General features: G+C 32.6%; 2 protein-coding genes across 5 annotated transcripts in view; one reads left to right on the top strand and one right to left on the bottom strand.

Annotated features, from left to right (window-relative positions):
• Positions 1 to 666: 666 nt before the first annotated feature.
• On the bottom strand, positions 667 to 3,306 carry LOC148234412 (uncharacterized). The gene is made up of 2 exons (XM_088187898.1): positions 3,078 to 3,306; positions 667 to 2,149 (listed from the first exon to the last, which is right to left on the bottom strand). Exons 1-2 carry the CDS (start codon positions 3,226 to 3,228, stop codon positions 1,530 to 1,532), a joined length of 771 nt encoding a protein of 256 aa, XP_088044024.1. The 5' UTR covers positions 3,229 to 3,306; the 3' UTR covers positions 667 to 1,529.
• Positions 3,307 to 8,223: 4,917 nt separating this feature from the next.
• Positions 8,224 to 19,861, top strand: part of Vps13B (vacuolar protein sorting 13B) — a 31,187-nt gene continuing 19,549 nt past the window's right edge. For all 4 annotated transcript variants that reach the window (XM_088188435.1, XM_088188434.1, XM_088188438.1 and 1 more), the window contains exons 1-33: positions 8,224 to 8,430; positions 8,502 to 8,679; positions 8,938 to 9,004; positions 9,073 to 9,254; positions 9,535 to 9,673; positions 9,786 to 9,857; positions 9,926 to 10,101; positions 10,178 to 10,335; positions 10,439 to 10,651; positions 10,719 to 10,936; positions 11,013 to 11,155; positions 11,609 to 11,805; positions 11,876 to 12,130; positions 13,560 to 13,716; positions 14,135 to 14,314; positions 14,390 to 14,512; positions 14,584 to 14,653; positions 14,719 to 14,888; positions 15,010 to 15,092; positions 15,333 to 15,473; positions 15,561 to 15,790; positions 15,861 to 15,964; positions 16,034 to 16,212; positions 16,819 to 16,865; positions 16,927 to 16,975; positions 17,455 to 17,723; positions 17,787 to 17,875; positions 17,929 to 18,268; positions 18,335 to 18,577; positions 18,648 to 18,806; positions 19,174 to 19,333; positions 19,396 to 19,490; positions 19,563 to 19,831. In XM_088188435.1, the coding sequence (XP_088044561.1) occupies positions 8,341 to 8,430; positions 8,502 to 8,679; positions 8,938 to 9,004; positions 9,073 to 9,254; positions 9,535 to 9,673; positions 9,786 to 9,857; positions 9,926 to 10,101; positions 10,178 to 10,335; positions 10,439 to 10,651; positions 10,719 to 10,936; positions 11,013 to 11,155; positions 11,609 to 11,805; positions 11,876 to 12,130; positions 13,560 to 13,716; positions 14,135 to 14,314; positions 14,390 to 14,512; positions 14,584 to 14,653; positions 14,719 to 14,888; positions 15,010 to 15,092; positions 15,333 to 15,473; positions 15,561 to 15,790; positions 15,861 to 15,964; positions 16,034 to 16,212; positions 16,819 to 16,865; positions 16,927 to 16,975; positions 17,455 to 17,723; positions 17,787 to 17,875; positions 17,929 to 18,268; positions 18,335 to 18,577; positions 18,648 to 18,806; positions 19,174 to 19,333; positions 19,396 to 19,490; positions 19,563 to 19,831 (5,245 nt within the window). In that variant the 5' untranslated portion in view covers positions 8,224 to 8,340. The remainder of the gene's footprint in view (positions 8,431 to 8,501; positions 8,680 to 8,937; positions 9,005 to 9,072; positions 9,255 to 9,534; positions 9,674 to 9,785; positions 9,858 to 9,925; positions 10,102 to 10,177; positions 10,336 to 10,438; positions 10,652 to 10,718; positions 10,937 to 11,012; positions 11,156 to 11,608; positions 11,806 to 11,875; positions 12,131 to 13,559; positions 13,717 to 14,134; positions 14,315 to 14,389; positions 14,513 to 14,583; positions 14,654 to 14,718; positions 14,889 to 15,009; positions 15,093 to 15,332; positions 15,474 to 15,560; positions 15,791 to 15,860; positions 15,965 to 16,033; positions 16,213 to 16,818; positions 16,866 to 16,926; positions 16,976 to 17,454; positions 17,724 to 17,786; positions 17,876 to 17,928; positions 18,269 to 18,334; positions 18,578 to 18,647; positions 18,807 to 19,173; positions 19,334 to 19,395; positions 19,491 to 19,562; positions 19,832 to 19,861) is intronic.

The raw sequence follows: 19,861 nt of genomic DNA, 5'->3' as shown, positions 1-19,861 counted from the left end.
TTGAATTTTGCAAATATTTAATTAATGACTGGTTTCTTCGATTATATAATATATTTTTAATTGTCCATTGAAATTTCCAACTTAGCTCAGATGTATGAATGTTAAATAAACATATATTTTCTTTTAAAATAAAAAAATTAAATATTCTGAGCGAAATTGTTTTGAGTCACACAGTTCACGCACACAATAACAAACCGGAATCCTTATCCCGAGCGTACTCTAAGCAATTATTAATTTTACTGATCAATGAATTATGTCTGGACGTATTTTTATTGCTGTCCTGATTTTTGTACGGATTTATCAGTTTTAATGAAACTGGTACTAACAAGATTCTTTAAGGTACGATTCCGATCTCCGCGGCATGCGACACGCAGTAGCAATTGCTGTCGGTTATCAAATGCGGTTGTGCTTGTTTCTTATCTCCGCGGCAGCAGCATTGCCAATCAGCAGTAGTGTTTCTCTTGAATCATGAATAATATAATTCAGAAAATTTTATTAGAAGATGAAGACTTGTTATTGTACCATTACTACTTAAAAAGCAGAAAACCAATCCTACTAATATGCAGTAACAGAATCCAGGAAGGCTCTTATAAATTTTTAATAAAAAGACACTTGAATGATTATGACGAAAAATTCTGAAATTATTGCCAGTGAAATAAAAAACAATTTTATTTGGTACTTTCTTTAATTTACAATGATCTTGCTCCGAAAACTGAGGAATACAATATCACCAGAAGAAAAATTATATTTAACATTGCGGTAAGCAAGCTACCTACCATTGAGATCATAATTAGTTATAAGTTTAAAAATAGTTAATCGTGAAAAAAACATATGTATTTATTTATTCATTAATGACATTAATAAAATCACTTGTTTTTTACATTTCCTGAAAATTTCGTTACATTGGTATACATTAATTAAAAATACACAAAATTTTAAATATAAAATACGTGAAAGTTGGTAGTGTCAATAGTTTTCATCGAGACAAAAAATTATATTTAACATTGCGGTAAGCAAGCTACCTACCATTGAGATCATAATTAGTTATAAGTTTAAAAATAGTTAATCGTGAAAAAAACATATGTATTTATTTATTCATTAATGACATTAATAAAATCACTTGTTTTTTACATTTCCTGAAAATTTCGTTACATTGGTATACATTAATTAAAAATACACAAAATTTTAAATATAAAATACGTGAAAGTTGGTAGTGTCAATAGTTTTCATCGAGACAAAAAATTATATTTAACATTGCGGTAAGCAAGCTACCTACCATTGAGATCATAATTAGTTATAAGTTTAAAAATAGTTAATCGTGAAAAAAACATATGTATTTATTTATTCATTAATGAAATTAATAAAATCACTTGTTTTTTACATTTCCTGAAAATTTCGTTACATTGGTATACATTAATTAAAAATACACAAAATTTTAAATATAAAATACGTGAAAGTTGGTAGTGTCAATAGTTTTCATCGAGACTTACAAAGTTCACTATCACTGTGGAGAATCAACAGTTAACTGACTATTCAGACTGATCACTTACATCAGGCGATGGCGTCAAATTGTAAGTATTTGATGCAGTAATCCCTTCTACAGACAATAATTTGGTTAAAATTCCAAAGATTTGTTGTTTCGCATACATTTGAAGATTGGGTGGAAGCTTTCTTAAAACTTGTTTGATGTACTTGGCAAAACAGCTTACATCGTCTGTTTCATTGTTTTGTAGTTGCAATTGCTGCGTCTCGGGTACCTCATCTCTCGCCTGTTGTAGATATTGAAGTTCCTCATCTCTATCATCATCGCGTTTCTGTTTTTTTAACTGCTGCGGGTTTTCGGCAGGAGATGATAAAGGCATACGATATTCCTCGTTCTGGTTATCCTGGGCTGGCTCTTCGGACTCTCCAGCTGTGTTTATTTTGGACTCTTCAGCTGATTCAGAATCCTGGACGAGGGGAGATACATCCTGGTTACTGGTGGTTGGTTTCTCTTGAGAAGCAATATCCAAGAAAGTCAATTTTCTGTAGATCTGCCATTTTGAACGGCTATTTTTTAGAGCTGCTGATCCAATAGGATGTTTATTTTTGCGTTTAAAACGAGTATAGCCATCCCGAATGGTTTTCCACTGCTTTTTACAGCTTTCAACTGCAATGAAAATTATAAACTATAAATGTATTATTTTTCCAGGAGAAAGTTTCAATATTGTATGTCAAAGTCGTATATATCAAGAATAGTAAAACAAGTATTACAATTACTTCGACTAAAACTTGCTCCGATTGCTATGTCTCCTACAAAAAATGAGTTTAAGAATATTGAAAAAGAATTTTGGGAAAAAGGAATATGCCAACTTGTATTGGCAGCATTGACTAAAAGCATATCCGTATAAAATCACCGCAGCACAGTGGATCTCTATTCTTTAACTATAAAAATTACTTCTCTATAGTATCATTAGCAATCGTTGATGACAATTATAAATGTATTGCAATTGATGTAGGGTCGTATGGATAAGGAGACAGCAACATATTTAAAGTCAGAAATGGTAACGAACCAAAAAACTACCTGGAAAAAATGATATTTTGCCTCATTTCTTAATTGGAGACGAGGCTTTTGCTTTAGACACGTACATTATGAAGCCATATTCTCGAAGAATTGCGTCACATGACAACCAAAAAGGCATTTTTAACTACAGGCTATGTTGTGCTCATTATGTGACAGAAAACGATTTCGGATTATTATCTCAAATTTTCAATTTTTTATACACCTATAGCGATTTTGCCCAACACTTGTGATGACTTAATAGTAGTTGTCTGTTGCTTGCACAATATATTAAGAGATGGTTATCTTGAAAACAAGCAAATTCCATTCTATCCTCGTAATGAAGAAGTACCAACTAATAATATGATTAGAATGGCGAGTACAAGTGGTTTTGCAAATATTGAAGGCTTATGGGTTCGCGACAAATTAAAAAAATATTTTTCTTCCCAAATAGGCGAAGTATCTTGGCAAAACAATATCATCAATCGTATACAATAATTTATACAGACTAGAAATAAAAAAAAGAATTAGTACTTACTGGTTTTATTTAGTTCTTCCGCGATTTGATTCCATGCATTGTCTTTTAATAACAATGCCTTAAAATTTATTTTCTTGCAATCAAATAAACAAGGATGCTGAGATACTAAATCGATTAGCTTTTCAATTTCTTCATCTGTGAACACCTCCATGATGCAGGACGGCGATAATGTAGATCGCGAATTCGCGGAACACTTAATGACGTCTGATGATGTTTCGCGCCGACGCCGACGCCAGTTCAACAAGTACGCACAGGCGTCGCTTCATACGCCGCACATACGACTAATCGAGGGAAACTTAAGTCTTAAATTATAATGTTCAAATATTGCTTTTTCTTAATATTACTGTGTTTTGTGTGATTTAAGTACTTTTTAGTGATGGATTCTTCAACTAGAGGTAATTATCAATTTATCATTGCATTTTAATCCACCAAAATAATCGTGAATACCTAGGAATACTGTCTTAAAATATACCATTTTCAAAACAACAAATAAATCACAAAAATTAACTTTGGATAGTCTTAAAGTATGTAGTCAAGTTGAGTCAAGGCAATGTATTCCCGCATCATTATAGTTTTTTAAGATCATAATTATTTTGTGCGATTCTAAAGATTTTTAATTTGTTTCTTTATATGTGCCCAAATTCCATGAAAGTCATTATTTGACTTTTGGCGTTCTATCCCGTCCAAAGGCAGATTAAACAAAGTTATTATGTTTGTAAAGTCAATATTTGTTGATTTGCTCCTTACACAAGATCGGGAGAAGCCCTTAAGGAACTTTCTGAAAAAAGAATGCGAAAAGTCCCCGAAACCAAGTTCCAGTATTGGTAGACCGAAAAAGAGTTTTGAAGATAGTTGCACAAAAACGAAAAAGCGCAAAGTTCAACATTTATTAGAAGAATATAACGATGCACAGCTGTCTTTTGCTGCACAAGTGTGCGAACCAGTGGAAACAAGACGCTGCTAATTTAATGCAGGAAGTATCTATAGCTTCACCAAGACGAGCTACTGGTTATAAAAAAGATCGGAGACGAATTAGCGTGAAAAAAGAACTACGGCCTTATACCTCGGAAGAATCGTTGGCTTTATTTATTGCAAACAATTTCACTGTGCAGATGTACAAAAGTATTCAACAGGAGTCAAAAAAAAGAGGATTCCGTATATACCCATGTTACGATAAACTAATAAAAGTGAAAGAGCAGAGCTACCCTCCTGTCGATAAATTCACTATGACAGATACATCTGCAACAAGAATATGCAAAATATTCTCGGAGAAGTATTGTTGAGGGGATGTGACGGTTCCTCGGGCACAACTTATACAAGCAGCCATTTGAAAATCTAAACGATACAGATGAATATATGTTTGTGATTTCGTTAGTGCCATTAAGACTTGTTACTGATGATTCGAATAATAATATCGTATGGGAAAACCCACTTCCATCTTCTGCAGAATAATAAAATTTATTTATAAAAAAGAATAAGTCCAGCCAAAGATAATTCATCTGCGAAGCTACATCCAAGGAAATGAATTCGACCACAACCGTGAGAAAGCCTGACGGAAATATATACCGATTAGGAATATCTAGCCTGCATGCTTATATCCGCACAATGGAATGCTTATTAAATATTACTTACTGAATGGAAATAGCTGAGTGGCAAGTTAGATCAGAGAAAAATAAAGATTTTTTTAAGAAGGATGAAATAAAGGGTAAATTCAAAGAAGTCGGTCTCATAATAGATAAAGTTAAACCAGGTGTTGGTACGAGAGCAACGATGGGAACACCGCAAGGGCGTTTTTTCACGATTTTAAAGCAACGGCTCGTATCACCGGTATCGAAGAAAATTAAATTTATCGTCTCGGTACTATTCTTGCAGTCGTAGCATCTGACTATGAAATTGACCCGGACAAATTTAAGCAATTTGTTTGGAAACACGAGGCTTATATCTCATCCTTTACCCGTGGTATAATATGCCAGCTACTACATTGCATAAGATCCTAATACACGGAGCAGAAATAATAAGACATTCTGTCATACCAATAGGACAAATGTCTGAAGAGGCTTTAAAGGGCAAAAACAAAGAAACTAGGAAGGTCAGATTAGGTCACACATAAAAACTTGGTTAAAATCCAAATAAATTTAGTAGAATTAACAAACTTGTGTTTTATTTGCTGCCACATATCTAAATTGTCATTTGAGGCTATTTAACCTTCTGTCGTTTACCAAAACGGTGACAACTTCTCTCGATGCGGGAATTCAAGTAGACGTCGTGTATACAGATTTTGAGAAGGCCTTTGACAAAGTTTGTCATGAGCTATTATTAAAAAAATTGTCGATCCTCGGTTGCTCGGATGATTTAACTCGGTTATTCTCGAGTTATTTAGGCGATCGTAGACAGTTTGTTACCTTTGGCGACCGATTGTCGAAATAATATTTCACCCCTTCGGGGGTTCCTAAAGGATCCAACCTAGGCTTTTTGTGTTATTTATTAATGACATAAATACAGCAGTTACAAATTCAAGTTTTCTTCTATACGCAAATGATTTAAAAATTGTATAAATGCATTCGATATGTTGCGGACTATTTCTCTCCATAGAATGATTTAGACTCTCTATGGAGATGGGCTTCCATTAACCGTCTGCCCTTTAGTGTCGGAAAGTGCTATACTGTGTCATTTTCTCGATCCCGTTCGCCAGCAGTATATTTCTACCATCTCGGTGGTAACATTTTGACTAGAGAAACTTCCACTACAGATCTCGGAATCTATTTTGAGAGCAAGTGGAGGTTCTCTCTACACATACACGACGTCTGTGATAAATATTCCAATATGCTCGGCTTTGTTATGAGGAATGCCTTTCACTTTGACGATCCGTCAGTTATTCGCTACCTCTATGACACCTTAGTTCGTAGCTTTCTTGAATCGGGATCTATAATTTGGAATCCCCGAATAGCCAAATATTCCCTTATAGTGGAAAAATTTCAATTTATTTAGCTACCTTTACAAAAGGACATTTGGTTATTATCCGTTCTTATGAGTTCTCGCAGAAAGTTGCATGTCGCTAAGAATTTTTTCAAATTACTGAAAGATGCTGTCGCCAATCCAGCTATTTACGAGGAATTCCAGTTTTGGCTTCTCTTTTGATGGCCGTTGGAGCTAGGACGTCCGCACTTTCCGACTCGCCTTTGGCTGTGGCCATCTGGCTCCTTAATACGCTGGCATTACACATTGTCTTGTTTAATGTTAGCTATGAGGAGCTGGTCCAGTTCGTCATTTAATTTTGATATTTTATGATTTTTTGTATTGTTTTATTATATTTAAGTATTATTATAATTATGTATATATACATTTTTTCTGTATTAGATAATACAATTATTGTTTTCGACCATCGTGGCGCATGGGTAACCTGTTAGGTTAGGTTAGGTTACCTAAATAAATAAAATAAATAAATTTAAAATCCTATACGTCTTATTCTGATTTTTGTCTAACTAGATTGGTAAAATCGTACACTGTGCGCCGCTGTGACCGCGGGGGTGGGAATGCACCGACCTTACACGTGTCGCATGCGCACCGCACCCTGCGCGCGCGCATATTTTCAACCATAGAGTAATAAAATATTATAGAGAGGCCTATATGATCCCGCTTCCCGCTTCTTTTCAACCATAGAGTAATAAAACATTATAGAGAGGCCTATAAGTGCAAATTTCTGTTAGTTTCTAGATTATTGACCCTGAACACCTGGTTGGTGGTGTCGTCTCCGCGTGCCGGAATGCCGCGTGCAAAACACATCATTCTACACGTGCCAACTAGGGCTGCGCATTCCATTCTTCGAGTTTCGAATGATAAAAATAATATATTTCATTAGTAAATATTTTTATCGCATATAAGGGTTAGTAATATTTTAACGTTTTTTAGATTTCCTTTAGAACCAAAATTGCGGAAAATATCCTTCATGGAAGCCATCCGAGAGAAGTGTCATCTGTTCGGACCATTTTAATCCACATTCATTTTTTCTCATAAAAGGTGAGTATAAAAGGTTAAAAACAAACTCAGACCCTTTACAAAACCAACAATCGTCTTCACTCCGGTCAACGGCAATTTCGAATACTGATGCTTACAATTCTCCTAGAAAAATTAATTTATTACGAAAATTAAATCATGTTAAGTTAATTTAAAAATACCGTGAAAAAATTATTCACGCACTAAGGCAAAAAATCCGTGGCACATGCTTAAATTAATTAGGAATTCGTTTGAATTCAAACAAATATTTATGGATAGTTTGGGTAATAGTATTGAATGGAATTTTATAATCAAACTTCACCAATTACAATAAATATTGATTAGACAAAATTGCCCTGTTGTTTGTTAAAATTCGGTACATGTATGCTAATAAAAATAATAATTTATAAGTTATTAACCAAAACTTATATCTATATAAATAATAAAAATAATTTTCTATTTAAAAAATAAACGTGCGGCCACAAAAAGGCATATCTCGACATTTAGGTTTTAGTTTACAAAATAAAACATTTTAATATTGTATGATGTGATACTTCCCTAAAATTTAAAGCATAGCCTCGATTATTTTATGTAGAAACATTGATTTTTGACATACATTGACATTTTTGCCCTGTACAACAATATACTATAAATGAATGTACATATTCTATAGCAAAAAATAATTATAAAACATAATCAGCATAAAAACAGATAGTAAACTGATTATGCGTAAAGGATTCTGATTTTGATTCTATACACATTTTTATCCTGTAAATCAAGATTTTAAATATTATATCATGGGATTTTAATTCGAAATGTATTTTGAGTTTTATTAATGTACATATAATAATAACTTGTCTAAGTAAAAAAAATATAGGCTTTATTAGATATATGTATCTAAATTTCTTTTAATATTATAATTTTTCCTTGGATTAATTAATTATTTTAAGATAGTTTTTTTGGATTAAATTTTAATTTTGGATTTTTTAAGTAAAAACAGGAAAATTCCAAATATATTAAAAAAACAGTTAGTGTGTTTATTGACATATTTATGGTGTTGTATTTAACTGTTTTATTGCCATTAATTTGGTATTGAATACATATTATTTTAATAAAAATGGGGGAAAAAAGCATAGTCAATAAAATAACTCTTACGACCAAACGTGATCCCGAATGACGTTTGTGGCGATTGATAAAGCTTGTCAGTTAACGATGCATCGTTTTCGTATAAAATGTTGCTCTAAATAGTTTGAATCGTCAACATCACACAATGTTTAGAAACTTTGAATCGTATATAACGCCAATTTTGCTGAGTTATGTCGACAAATACATTAAAGATTTCAAAGCGAATGACATACAGGTAACGTTATCACCATTTCGGCCTTGTAGTTCTTTAGCGATAATAACACGAACGATTTAAATCGGTTGTAGCTGTCATTATGGAGTGGGAGCGTGTCATTACACAATTTAGAGCTGCGACCGGATGCTATACAAGAAGAACTAAACCTGCCTTTCACATTGCTGTCAGGCTACATATACGAACTGATCATACAAGTACCATGGATGAAGATAGTATCGGAGCCGATTGTCATTACGATTAATACAATAGGTATTGCATTATTTATTAAAAGGTGTCAATCTTTGGACAAAGTTGTTTGTTTTAGTGTTAAATTGGAACTGCACTAATTTTATTTATTTATACATAAACCGCTACAGAGGCTAAAATGTACATAATATTCAAACATATTTAAAGTAGACTGATTAACGCACCAGTTATCTATTTAAATAAACGATTCTATTCAAAAAAGTTAATTGTCCCATGTAAATTTGCATTTTCCATATTAAAAATATTGTTTGTCTATTACAGAATGCGTACTCAAATTAATAGACGGCACATATAAACCTAGAGATGTTGGAAAAAGCAATAAAAACAAGTAAGTTTTTATATTAGTATACAATTTTAACAATCAAACTGAATAATAATATGATTTTTTACTTAAAGAAGTGAAATGGAAGCGCCATCTGGCTACATACAATCTTTGGTTAACAGAATTGTCACAAATATATCGTTTCGTTGCAACAATGTGATTCTAAAATATGTAGAAGAAGACATAGTCGTTTCTGTTAACATAAAACAGTTTTATTTAGACAACGTCGATGGAAATTGGGTACCTAAGTTTGCTGGTAAGTGTAGTGGTATTAATTTATTAGATAATAGTATATATTAATGTGCCCCTTATAAGCAAAACCATTGTGGTTGTTTTCCAATAATAATAAAAGACAATTCGTATTGTTTCCTAGGCGTGTGTCGAAGATCATAAATAAATTGTATAGGTATAAGTAATTAGCGCTATGTATAATTGACTCATTAGGTGACTTCACATGAAATTTTATTCCGAATTAATAGGATTAAATTCTTATGATTCAATTTAAACAATGCTTAATTTACATATTTTTTTTGCAGAAATCACTCCTGATGATTTGCATATAAGAAAACTTATAAATCTCAGTGATATAACTCTTTGTTTGGATAAGCGAAACGCAGCCGGTAAAATTGAAACATATCTAGAACCTTTGCTATATAAAAGCGAAGTTGAATTTCGGTAAGTAAACTAAAATGTTGAGTATTAAATATAAAAAAAAATTTTAAGTACTCAATATATTTGTATAAAATGTGTATTTAATATAACTTAAATTCTTTTATTGTTATTTTAGCGTGGACAGTTTTTACGGAGGAATGTTAAATAAGAGGCCAAAGCACACAAGGATACAGATCACTAGTCCAAAGTGAGTGAAATTACCAGAATATACCGATTTCGTATAATCGTTCTTATATACATATGTTTAAATTTCAGATTAGAATTTAATTTTTCTTATCAACAAATCCCGATGATTCTCCGTATAATTAATCTATTGATTGCACTAAAACAGAAGCGACTATCAGTTTATGAGAATAGTGATGCTAGTTTCGATGGTCGTCATGCATCTTCTAAAGTATCAAGTCCGATACATGATAGCTCAAACGTTTCTGGTGAGTATTGAAACTTGATTATTTTTATAAAATCCTCAATCACTGGTTAGCTAAATTTTTTTCATAATTTACACAGCTTCTTCGGATTATAATGAATCGTGGTCAGGATGGATGTGGTCGTTTGTGCAGCCGTTTCCATTAGGATATAGTGAAGAAGAGCAAGACGCGTCGTTGAATGCCAATCCTATTCTTCTCTTTAGTGTCAACTTTGAGACAGTCACGTTTTCGTTTAAGGTGAATTTTTATTATAATGTTACGTCTTAAATCCCTTTTGTATAATAATATAACAACTTTATAAATATATACTCCCTATTTATATTGATTATTTAAAAATCAGATTCCCGATTACACTCCAGACGGCAGTGGTATGTACGGCGGTAATCATAGAAAGTTTCGCTATGCCAGTGTTTGCTCGTTGGAACTTAAATCGGTGATGTGCGAGTCTTCGTCGCACGGCCTGAACAGATTCTGTTTCAGAGGAGGATTTCGAAGCATCATTTTGTATCCAGAATACTCGTGCACCTGTGGAATTCTGGACGTAGGCTCTCAGGTATTTTAAGTTTAATCCGAATTGAACCTTTGAAGTAGCGGCGAGTTTCACACTGACATCATTTCAGAACGCTGATCGAAAATTCTACATCGAATCGTCTGTCTGTCGAGACATTGAGCTTAAAGAATGGCCTATTGAATACGATTCGAGTCTCATCATAGAAAACATGGCCGAAGAGAAGATGCTTAACATTTGCAACGCGTTCGCTATGGAGTATACTTATCACCTGACTGTTCCCGAGGAACACAAAGACAGCAATGCAAATTATACCGATTTAGAGTACAGGTATGTGTTTTGTGCAACTCAATTTGATATGGTTATTTAAGTTATGATTAATTCAACGATTGTAATTAATTTCTAGCAATTTCAAAGAAGATCTTACCGTGAGCTTGGTAGTGGGCCCAGCAAATTTTTACATATGTTCGGGTTTGATTCACAGATTGTCATTAATGAAAAATGCAGTCGACAGTTATGATTATGTGCCTTATAGTACCCAAAAGCCATGTAAGTATCTATGTTATGATTTAAAAATTCTCATCACAACAAGTGTTTAAATTAATCTGTACTTGATATACAAAAAATAAGCTTAATATATAACTATTTGGATATTTTAATTTTATTTGCTTAATAAAACAATTTTGCAACAACTAGTTTTTGAAATTTTTATTAAACAAATATATTATATAAAATATAAATATTCCTTTTTTATTATGTAAGGAGTTCTATATAATCCATCGAAGATAAACGATAGTTTAACATAGCGCGAGTTAAATAACCATTGAGAGAATACGTAATTTTAATTTTGGAGAAAATTAATTTAAATGTAATTTATGTTATCTTTGTGGCAACAATAAAACAAAAGTTTTGCATTGAAATAGAAAATTTTATTATATCTACATATTTTACATTAAATTTTAATTATATGTACATATTTTACATTATAGATTTTTATTTCAGTAACTAAACGGCAGGATCTTCCGCAGCCGACAACCGACGATTACGACGCCTTCATGGAGCACATACCAAAGATCAACATAAAAGTCTCTTTTATGGAGCCAAAAATTCATATATCAATGTGGGATCACTATTCACCAGTTAAACTGCCCAGCAGTGTTGAATGTCAAAATTCCGGTGCCAATTTAGTGAACCGTCGGGTTGGTGATGATAATACAAAATACATATATTTTAACATTTTGTGATTAATAAAAATTGCATATATTTTAGAAAATATCGTCGACCACCACAAACAGCCAAAGTGTAGCATATTTTGAAAAATTAAAAAACATGCCTTCGATATTATTGAACACGAGTTCTGTAAAGATGAGCGTCAATATGCCCACTTACCCAAATAGACTGACTTATGTGACGTGTCAGCTGCCTGATCCTCCCGCTGTCATGTTGGACTCGTGCTACAAATATATTAATTTGGAAGTGTGCGATTTGCAGGGATACCTTGTGCATAAACAGCTGCTTCTTAAGGTTACTAAAATAAATATTAGTAGTGTCATAAATACATAACATTGGATTATTGTGTTCTAGTTTCGTCTTGAATCTCTTCAATTGTTGGCAATAGCAAAAAAATATTAAATTTACACTGCAAGTTATGTTCTTTTAAAACAATTGTATTTATGGCACTACCAGATTTAATGTACATATGTCGACTTGGATGAAGACTGTTTCAATAAAATAATATCAGTAGAAACTTAAAAATTTACATAGTAACAAAACATCTACATCTTAACGGAATAAATAATAGTAACGATAGATAATGGATTTACTACATTTTAAGTATATTACGGTCTTATTAATATGTAATTCTTTTTCTCGTGCTGCATCTGTATTCAGACGTAGAGGACTACCACGGGCAGGAACTCTTCACAGCCCACGTGAATTTCTTATTTTGTCCTATCCATTTTCTGATGTTCCGAAACCAATAGAACCTCTTTCTTACTAGCCACCGTTTGTCTTCTATTTTACTCTCCGTTATTACTCGCAGAAGGCTAATTTTGCCACTTTACGGTACAAAAAAGCTCTGTTGTGAAATAGCTGGAAAACAGGTTTATTTCTCATTTTTCCTTCCGGGAAAAATACTTAAATAAATTAGAAAAATACCTTACTATAGCAGATGATTCCAGTAAAAGTTTTTCAGGAGAATAATATCTCTTCCATCTATTACTATCAATTTATTATGTTGCACTCTATCAAATGCTTTTTCGATATCAAAGAAGCAGACATATATTTTTTTCTTGAATTCCATACATCTTCAAAAGAGTATATTCATACAGAACAATGCTTTTCTTATTCCTGATCCCCCTCTGAATCCAAATTGTGAATCGCTAATTATACTTTTGCACAAATGTCTGATTTGGGGAAGTACTTTAAATGTATGACTCGTTAAACTGATCCATCTATAATCATCACAACCAGTCGTTTTTTTTCTTAAAAAAATAAATGTTAACTGTAACCATTCTTGTGGAATTTTGTCAGTTGTATATCTATTTAAGGTAATTTTAGGTTATAAAAACAAATTAAAATCATAATCAGGGCTTAGAACAACTTGTTAGTTGAATAAGGAGAGTATTCGTTGTTTATTTGCCTTTTCTACTCTTTAACCACTTCCCGGTCACAGTACTTGTTTATAAATTACTCAAAGAGTTATTGTACGGACCCACTGATATAAAAATATGCATCATTTAAAAATATTCGTACAAATTTAATATTTAACAAAAAAAGGCTATGCTAATTTGAGATGAGAATTCATAAAATACAAACATCCAAGTTAACTCGGTCATGACCGGGAAAGGATTAATACGATAACATAATAAATATTAAGTTTGAATAGTCTTCTTCCAAACTGAAATGTTTTTATAAGAAACTGTATTAAATGTAACGTTAAATTGTAATTTAGAACATGAATAACTCTGACGCAGCCAAACACACAAACAATATCAACATGCCGTTTGTCACCCAATGTAACTTTCACGTTTCCGCAAAGTATTTGCTTTTACCAGATTATTGGTCTTCAAGTGGGTCGACGCTGAAAATGGATTATAATTTCAATATGGGTAAATATAATCAGAACGGAATCAATCAGCTTATCAACATTGAAATTTATGAGACTATTTAAACCTTGGTTGGTCGCGCCCACTTTTAAAACACGAGATGTCCTCCATTTAATTTGTACCTTCAATAACACCTATTTTTGAATTTTTACTAATTCTACACATGTAGTGTGCAAAAAATGCACCATATTTCGTTTATAAATTTCTTCAAACTTTAAATGTTTATACATGAAAACCCATAATATACAAAGAAATTAAAATAAATGATTAAAAAACCTTTGAAACTTGTTATTTAGTTACAAAACATTATTTAAAAACAGAACATGGAGGACAACAACCAACCGAGGGTTAAAATGCAGATCAAAATTCCTAATACTCATTTATGTCGCTGAAAATTATTTTATTATCTTATATATTTTAGATAATATCACTGTCTGCTTAACAATGCCAAAACTCATCACTCTTTATCATATGATTAACGGAATATATCCACGGTCGAGAGTGTTGAGTGAAAAAAACGAAAAGTCGACTGATTCGCAACCGAAAGAACTAAACGTCTTATTAAACACTACACTTTTGGATGATGCTTTTGGTGATGAAGGTTATATTTTTAATTCCTGTTCCTTAGCTTAAATTAAAATCTCAATAACCATAAATAATTTTATTTACTCAACAGAAATGCTGCATTTGGACATCAACTTTGAAGGACTATCCATCCGCTGTGTCTATCTGCCGAGTGTCAAGACTTATCGGGTTGTTTTAAATGGATTAAAGATTTTTGCGATTGATTCGTTAAGAGGTTGTTAAAAGAGGCATTTTGTATATTATAAAACATTACATAATAATCATCTGTCTGATTTAATGCTCTAGAATTTGGAGATAGCACTGATCCTAAACAGGTGTGGATACTGTCAGCGCCAGAGAGTATAAATGCAGTGAGGTAAATGTTATTTTATAGTATAAATCGTTATTTATTAGTGTCTAAGGCCTAATTTATTGTTGCAGCGCTCCTTATTTAAAAGCCGTGCTTCAGTTATCGACAATCGAAACCTATCCAACTTTCGCCACGCTAAAACTAGAAGAGTGCTCGTTCATCATGGATCCTTTATTTTGCCGATGGCTGACATATTTCTACGAAAATGTTCTTCATGTTCAGCCAGATAAAAGCAAAGCTGGTGAGATTCGCATTGCTACACCACTTTGTGGGTTGTTAAATTTATGTTAATTTGCAGCGCGAATGATTTGTGCTTAGTCTGTCAATGAATATGAGTTTCAATGTTATATTTTTTTTGTTAGATGGTCAAAATGTGTTTGCCGTCGGGACGCCGCCTTCAAATCTGGTCAAACGTCAAAGCAGAAGATCACTGGAAGAGATCGTGGTAATTACATCTTTTAAATGCAATGTGTGTGTTTTTAGTTAATAATTTAGTATTGCATGATAGGTTGTATCATATGTTGATTTTTCAATGGATGCGATCCTAATCCAATAATTTATGTTTGAAGCTTTGTTAGTTATATAATCTCTGCATATTTAGATTACTAAATAGCAATCTAATAATTGTTGTATTAGATATTTGACTAATATTTCTAACTGAAGACATTTGTGATAACATTTCTAGAATCGTATCAGCGGAAGTAGTAGAAATTTGAGCCGATTATCTTTAGGTCATTCGAGTTCAGATCGAGAAAAAGACTACATTCATGGATCGACGCAAGTAACGTCTCAATCAAACATAGAAAATACTAAAGATAAACAAGCAGTAAGATCATGTTCTTATCTATTAGAAATTCAGTGCTTTTGTCAATTTCATATTTAATTTGCTTTCCTGAACACTTAAAATTTACAGATATCCAACGAAAAGCCGCACTCTTCAAACGAGACCAACTATTTGAACGCTTTCATCAAGAACTACTTCGAATGGAAGAATGTGGCGTTGTATTTAGAAATAGAGATGATTTGTGTATATTTTCCTACGAAATCAGTCTCTGCCGTCAACTACGATTCTGTGAGTGAAGCTATTCGTCAACATGTCGCTAATGATAGAAACGTTCAAGGCGAAGATGTACTCGTTATTAGGTTCGATTGTGGTTTTTATATTGCGGCTTTTAAAACCATTCGTAATAAAACTTTAATTATTGATTTTTAGGTTACCTAATACAACGCTAAAAACGTCCAGTTTGAAACAAAGTTTGCTGTCATACTGCATTTACGGTCTACCGGTTAAATTTCCTGTCGATATTTTGGACTGCGGTATTGATGATTGTTCATATTGTTACATTTAAATTATTTATTATAAGCTTAATATATTTTTATTTACAGCCAAAGTTTCTTATCCGTGGACAGTCATGTTAAAAAATTTGAGCTGTTTCTCTATATCCTGTAAAAGAGCCGAATCTGAATACAGTTCTGTCGAAACAAATGTTTTGATGCCAGTATCGTCAGATATCACAGTGAGCTTTACACCAAAAGTTGGAACTAGAAGCAAAATGAAAAAGAAAGTAAGTGAGAATTTATTTTTAAAATTGTGACGTCTAGAGCATGGAATTCAAATCAGTCTGCAAAGACGAGTCAGGAATCATTAAGACGTTGGCATACAACAAAAAGTTAAGAGTTTCCATTCGCCATGTCTTTGTCGTTTATGAATATTAGAAACAAGTGCTGTTTTTTATTGAATAATTTTCATCTGCCAATATAATTGCAATGCTCCACTGGTGATATTGCAACGTAAAATTGACCATGAGAGAAGCATTCATCTATCAAGTTGCTTCCTCTCACATAAAGCAACTATCGGTTTATTTATTCATGGTTAATTTGATAACATGTGTCACAAAAACTGCGTTTCATTTCACAATTTTAGTAAATACAAATTTTTCAACAGCATAATAGGGCTACCAACCTAAAAAAAATAGATTTACTGTTATTTAAGTGTTATTTTTTCGTCTATTATTTTGCCAATCAAGTAAAATGAAAGTGCTACAACTGGCATCGTCTGTTGAATCGTTAAATTAATTTCATCGTTTTCATTTTGAATGTTTTTGATATTGCTTCTAAACGTAACATTTATTTGTATTGAATGCTTATATATATTTAAATTATCATTCTAGGAATCCGTTACAAGTATTGATGCAAAGCAAACGCAGCATCTTTTAAGGTATAATAAAATACTGATTTTTTGGTTTATGTATCTTACTAATATCATTTTTTATTTATAGAACTGAAACTGATAAAAGTGCACAATTACCAAACGAAGCTGATGAAAAGGTAATTATTTTTATGAGTATTTTGACATAAAGCATGTCAAATTTACTTTTTGCTAAAAACATGTTCCAGATTAAATAAATAAAATAAAATGTACATTTCCATATATATGTTATAGCGAATGTGTATTACCAGTGAAGTTATACTTTCACTGGCATTTCAGTGAAATCATATCCGAATACATTTTCACAGGTAGATATTTATTTCTACTAGCGAAAATATAATTTTACTGAGAGCACTAGTAAAATTATATGCTGCTCTAAAATGTCAATGAAACTCAATTTTACATTTGTGAAACGTCCATTTGCTGTTGAACGAATTAACCAAACCCAACTTCATAAGGTGTTCATTGTTCTGACCAATCTGTCCGACAGTAATGCACAAATAATTCGTTTTATGGAAAAAAATATTTTTTATATTGCTTATTTAAATTGTCCTCATTACTTATATATGTAGATACTAAGGTCGCTTTTATTTTACAGAATTCAATAGATGCTCTGTCGTCTATCGGAATTTGCATCCACATTGATACAGAGCTGGTTCTCATTTCTCTCAACTACAATCAGCTGGTTCTCATGAAAGCTATCGCTCATGGAGTTAAAGAACTTTGCCTCGCGATGAGTTTGAAAAATGAAAAAGTTTGTGTTGCTTCAACTGTCCAACCGGAAAACTATTACAGTCGGCTGCATCACAGGACGAGCATGAATGATATGATCATGACAAATAATTTGGAGGAGGAAGATCTTTCAAAGTATGTGTCATATTCTTAAATGCTATCAATTATTTCATATGTAACGCTGTTTGTGAAATTCAGGGATTCTGATTTGCCATCGAGCAGTTGTGAATTGCCAGAGAGCTCAAAAATCGATAAAAAAAAGAAGTCTGACAATGCCGAAAACTCAGGTTAGTTTTTTTTTTATATCAATTTGTAAGATATACATATTTGTATTTTACAGACGGAAGCGAAGACTTAAACATAACAATTTGGATGCAGTGGACTATATCACGTTTGTGTATGAAGGCTTATGCTTCGACAGACTCCGTCGATGCCAATTATCTTAAATTAGTCTTCTCGGCTGACGATATTGTGTCGAGTTTGGATATACAAAGAGAATACTTAAAGTGGAAGACCAAAGTAGTGACGGCCGCAATTCATCACTACAAAAGAAGTTCTAGCAACGCTCCATGGTTTCCGGGTAAATTCTGCGGAATCATAATACGAGGAAGGGAGAACATCAAACGATCGAAACCTCACTCTGAAAATTGCTTTCTTTCCATCAACATAACCAAAGCCATGTGAGCATCAACATAGCCAAGTCTTATTTATAATATATAATATGAATAACGAATAATTATTTATAGATGTTCGAGTGTGCATAATAAGTGGAAAGATATGTGTAAGATTACGCCGAGAGCACAAGTATCAGACAAAGACTATATATCAGAGATTGAAGTGTCTCTTCAAGCTTTAGACTTCATATTTAATCTTGCATCTCTCAAACCGTTTATTTATCTCATTTCTCTGTTATCGAATCCAGTGGATTGTGAAATGCAGTCATTAGATAATGAGCTTGAAAGTCACGATCATACCAATGAGAATACAATGTAACGTTTATTTTAATTTTTGCTCTTTAATTTCATAAGATTTGTTACAAAAAATAGTGTATTTTTACAGTGCAAAATCATGGGATTGTCGCAAACTGCCTCTGTGCTATTTCGAAGGATCTATATCTAGAATATTCATACCGGTTGAGTCGAGCGAAGATAGCAACGTTGTCATCGTTCAAATGGATAAGATCAGTGTTTCGTCTGCAGCTGATAATCCCGTGTGCAGGTATTATAAAATTACATTAGTTTGTCAATTTATTTCAACAAAATACTTATTCACTGCATTTTTAATTGTTTGTAATAGACTATGACAATATAGCACATAAACTTATATAAAGTATTAGGCTTTACAAAATATACCACTGTAAATGTATGGCGATACCGCTCAAATGGTTAATATATGTACACCGTTTTGAAACAAGATACCGGATCAGGCTGGCTAAAAAACAGCTCAGTTTTAAAAAAAGTTTCACGTCAATAAGATAAATAACTATTGAAGTTATTGTGTCGATTGAAATAGTCAATTACCTGTATTTTGATAATCTTCTTCACAAAATCAAAGCTTATCATAACAAAATGTATTTCTTAAACAGATTGCCATTAAGACCGGATCTTTATCAGCAAGCGGCTAAGAGAGGATATCTCTCAATACCAGGTAGCGAATTAGAAGACAGGCAATGTCAGCTGACTATGAAAGGAATCTGCTTACACACGGTGGAAGAAGATAATTTAGAAAAGTCATTTGATATAGAGGTAAATTTTTATTTGACTTAATTGATATGCGATTGCAATAAAATCAAAACTCGTTTTTTCAGGCACAGTCACAATCGTCGGTAAATCCAGCGCTTCAATGGAACAATTCACTTTTGAAGCTATCCAACTCTCTGCCGATGATGACTGTCATGGAAAAGTGATTTTTACTAATTTATAATGTGTACGTAAATAATTTTGTGTATTCATAACACATAATGTATTTTTTTAGGGTGGATATATGCATGGTCTTTGCTCTCTCCATGTTCTATAAATCTGAACTCATATGCGGTCCTACTGTCGACTTGAATATTGTGACGGACATTGAACTGTATCTGTCCACAGCCCAAGTGTTGCTGTTTACGTCACTTTTGGAAGAATGTCGACTTTTGTTTGAGAACTCCCATAAAACTTCTTCGGAGGGTTGTGATCATGAATCTTCCGTATCTGTGTGTCCATATCAGAAGTTCTTCAATAAGAAGCATTTCAAAATTTTCAAAGGTCAGATATATTTAACGCTTGTGATGTCTA

The sequence above is a fragment of the Plectrocnemia conspersa genome, unplaced genomic scaffold, assembly GCF_051122295.1.
Source record: "Plectrocnemia conspersa isolate PC_06_02 unplaced genomic scaffold, ASM5112229v1 ptg000006l, whole genome shotgun sequence".
Taxonomy (NCBI): Eukaryota; Metazoa; Arthropoda; class Insecta; order Trichoptera; family Polycentropodidae; genus Plectrocnemia; species Plectrocnemia conspersa.
Note: the sequence above shows the minus strand (reverse complement) of the source record. Positions and strands in the feature narration are given on the sequence as shown.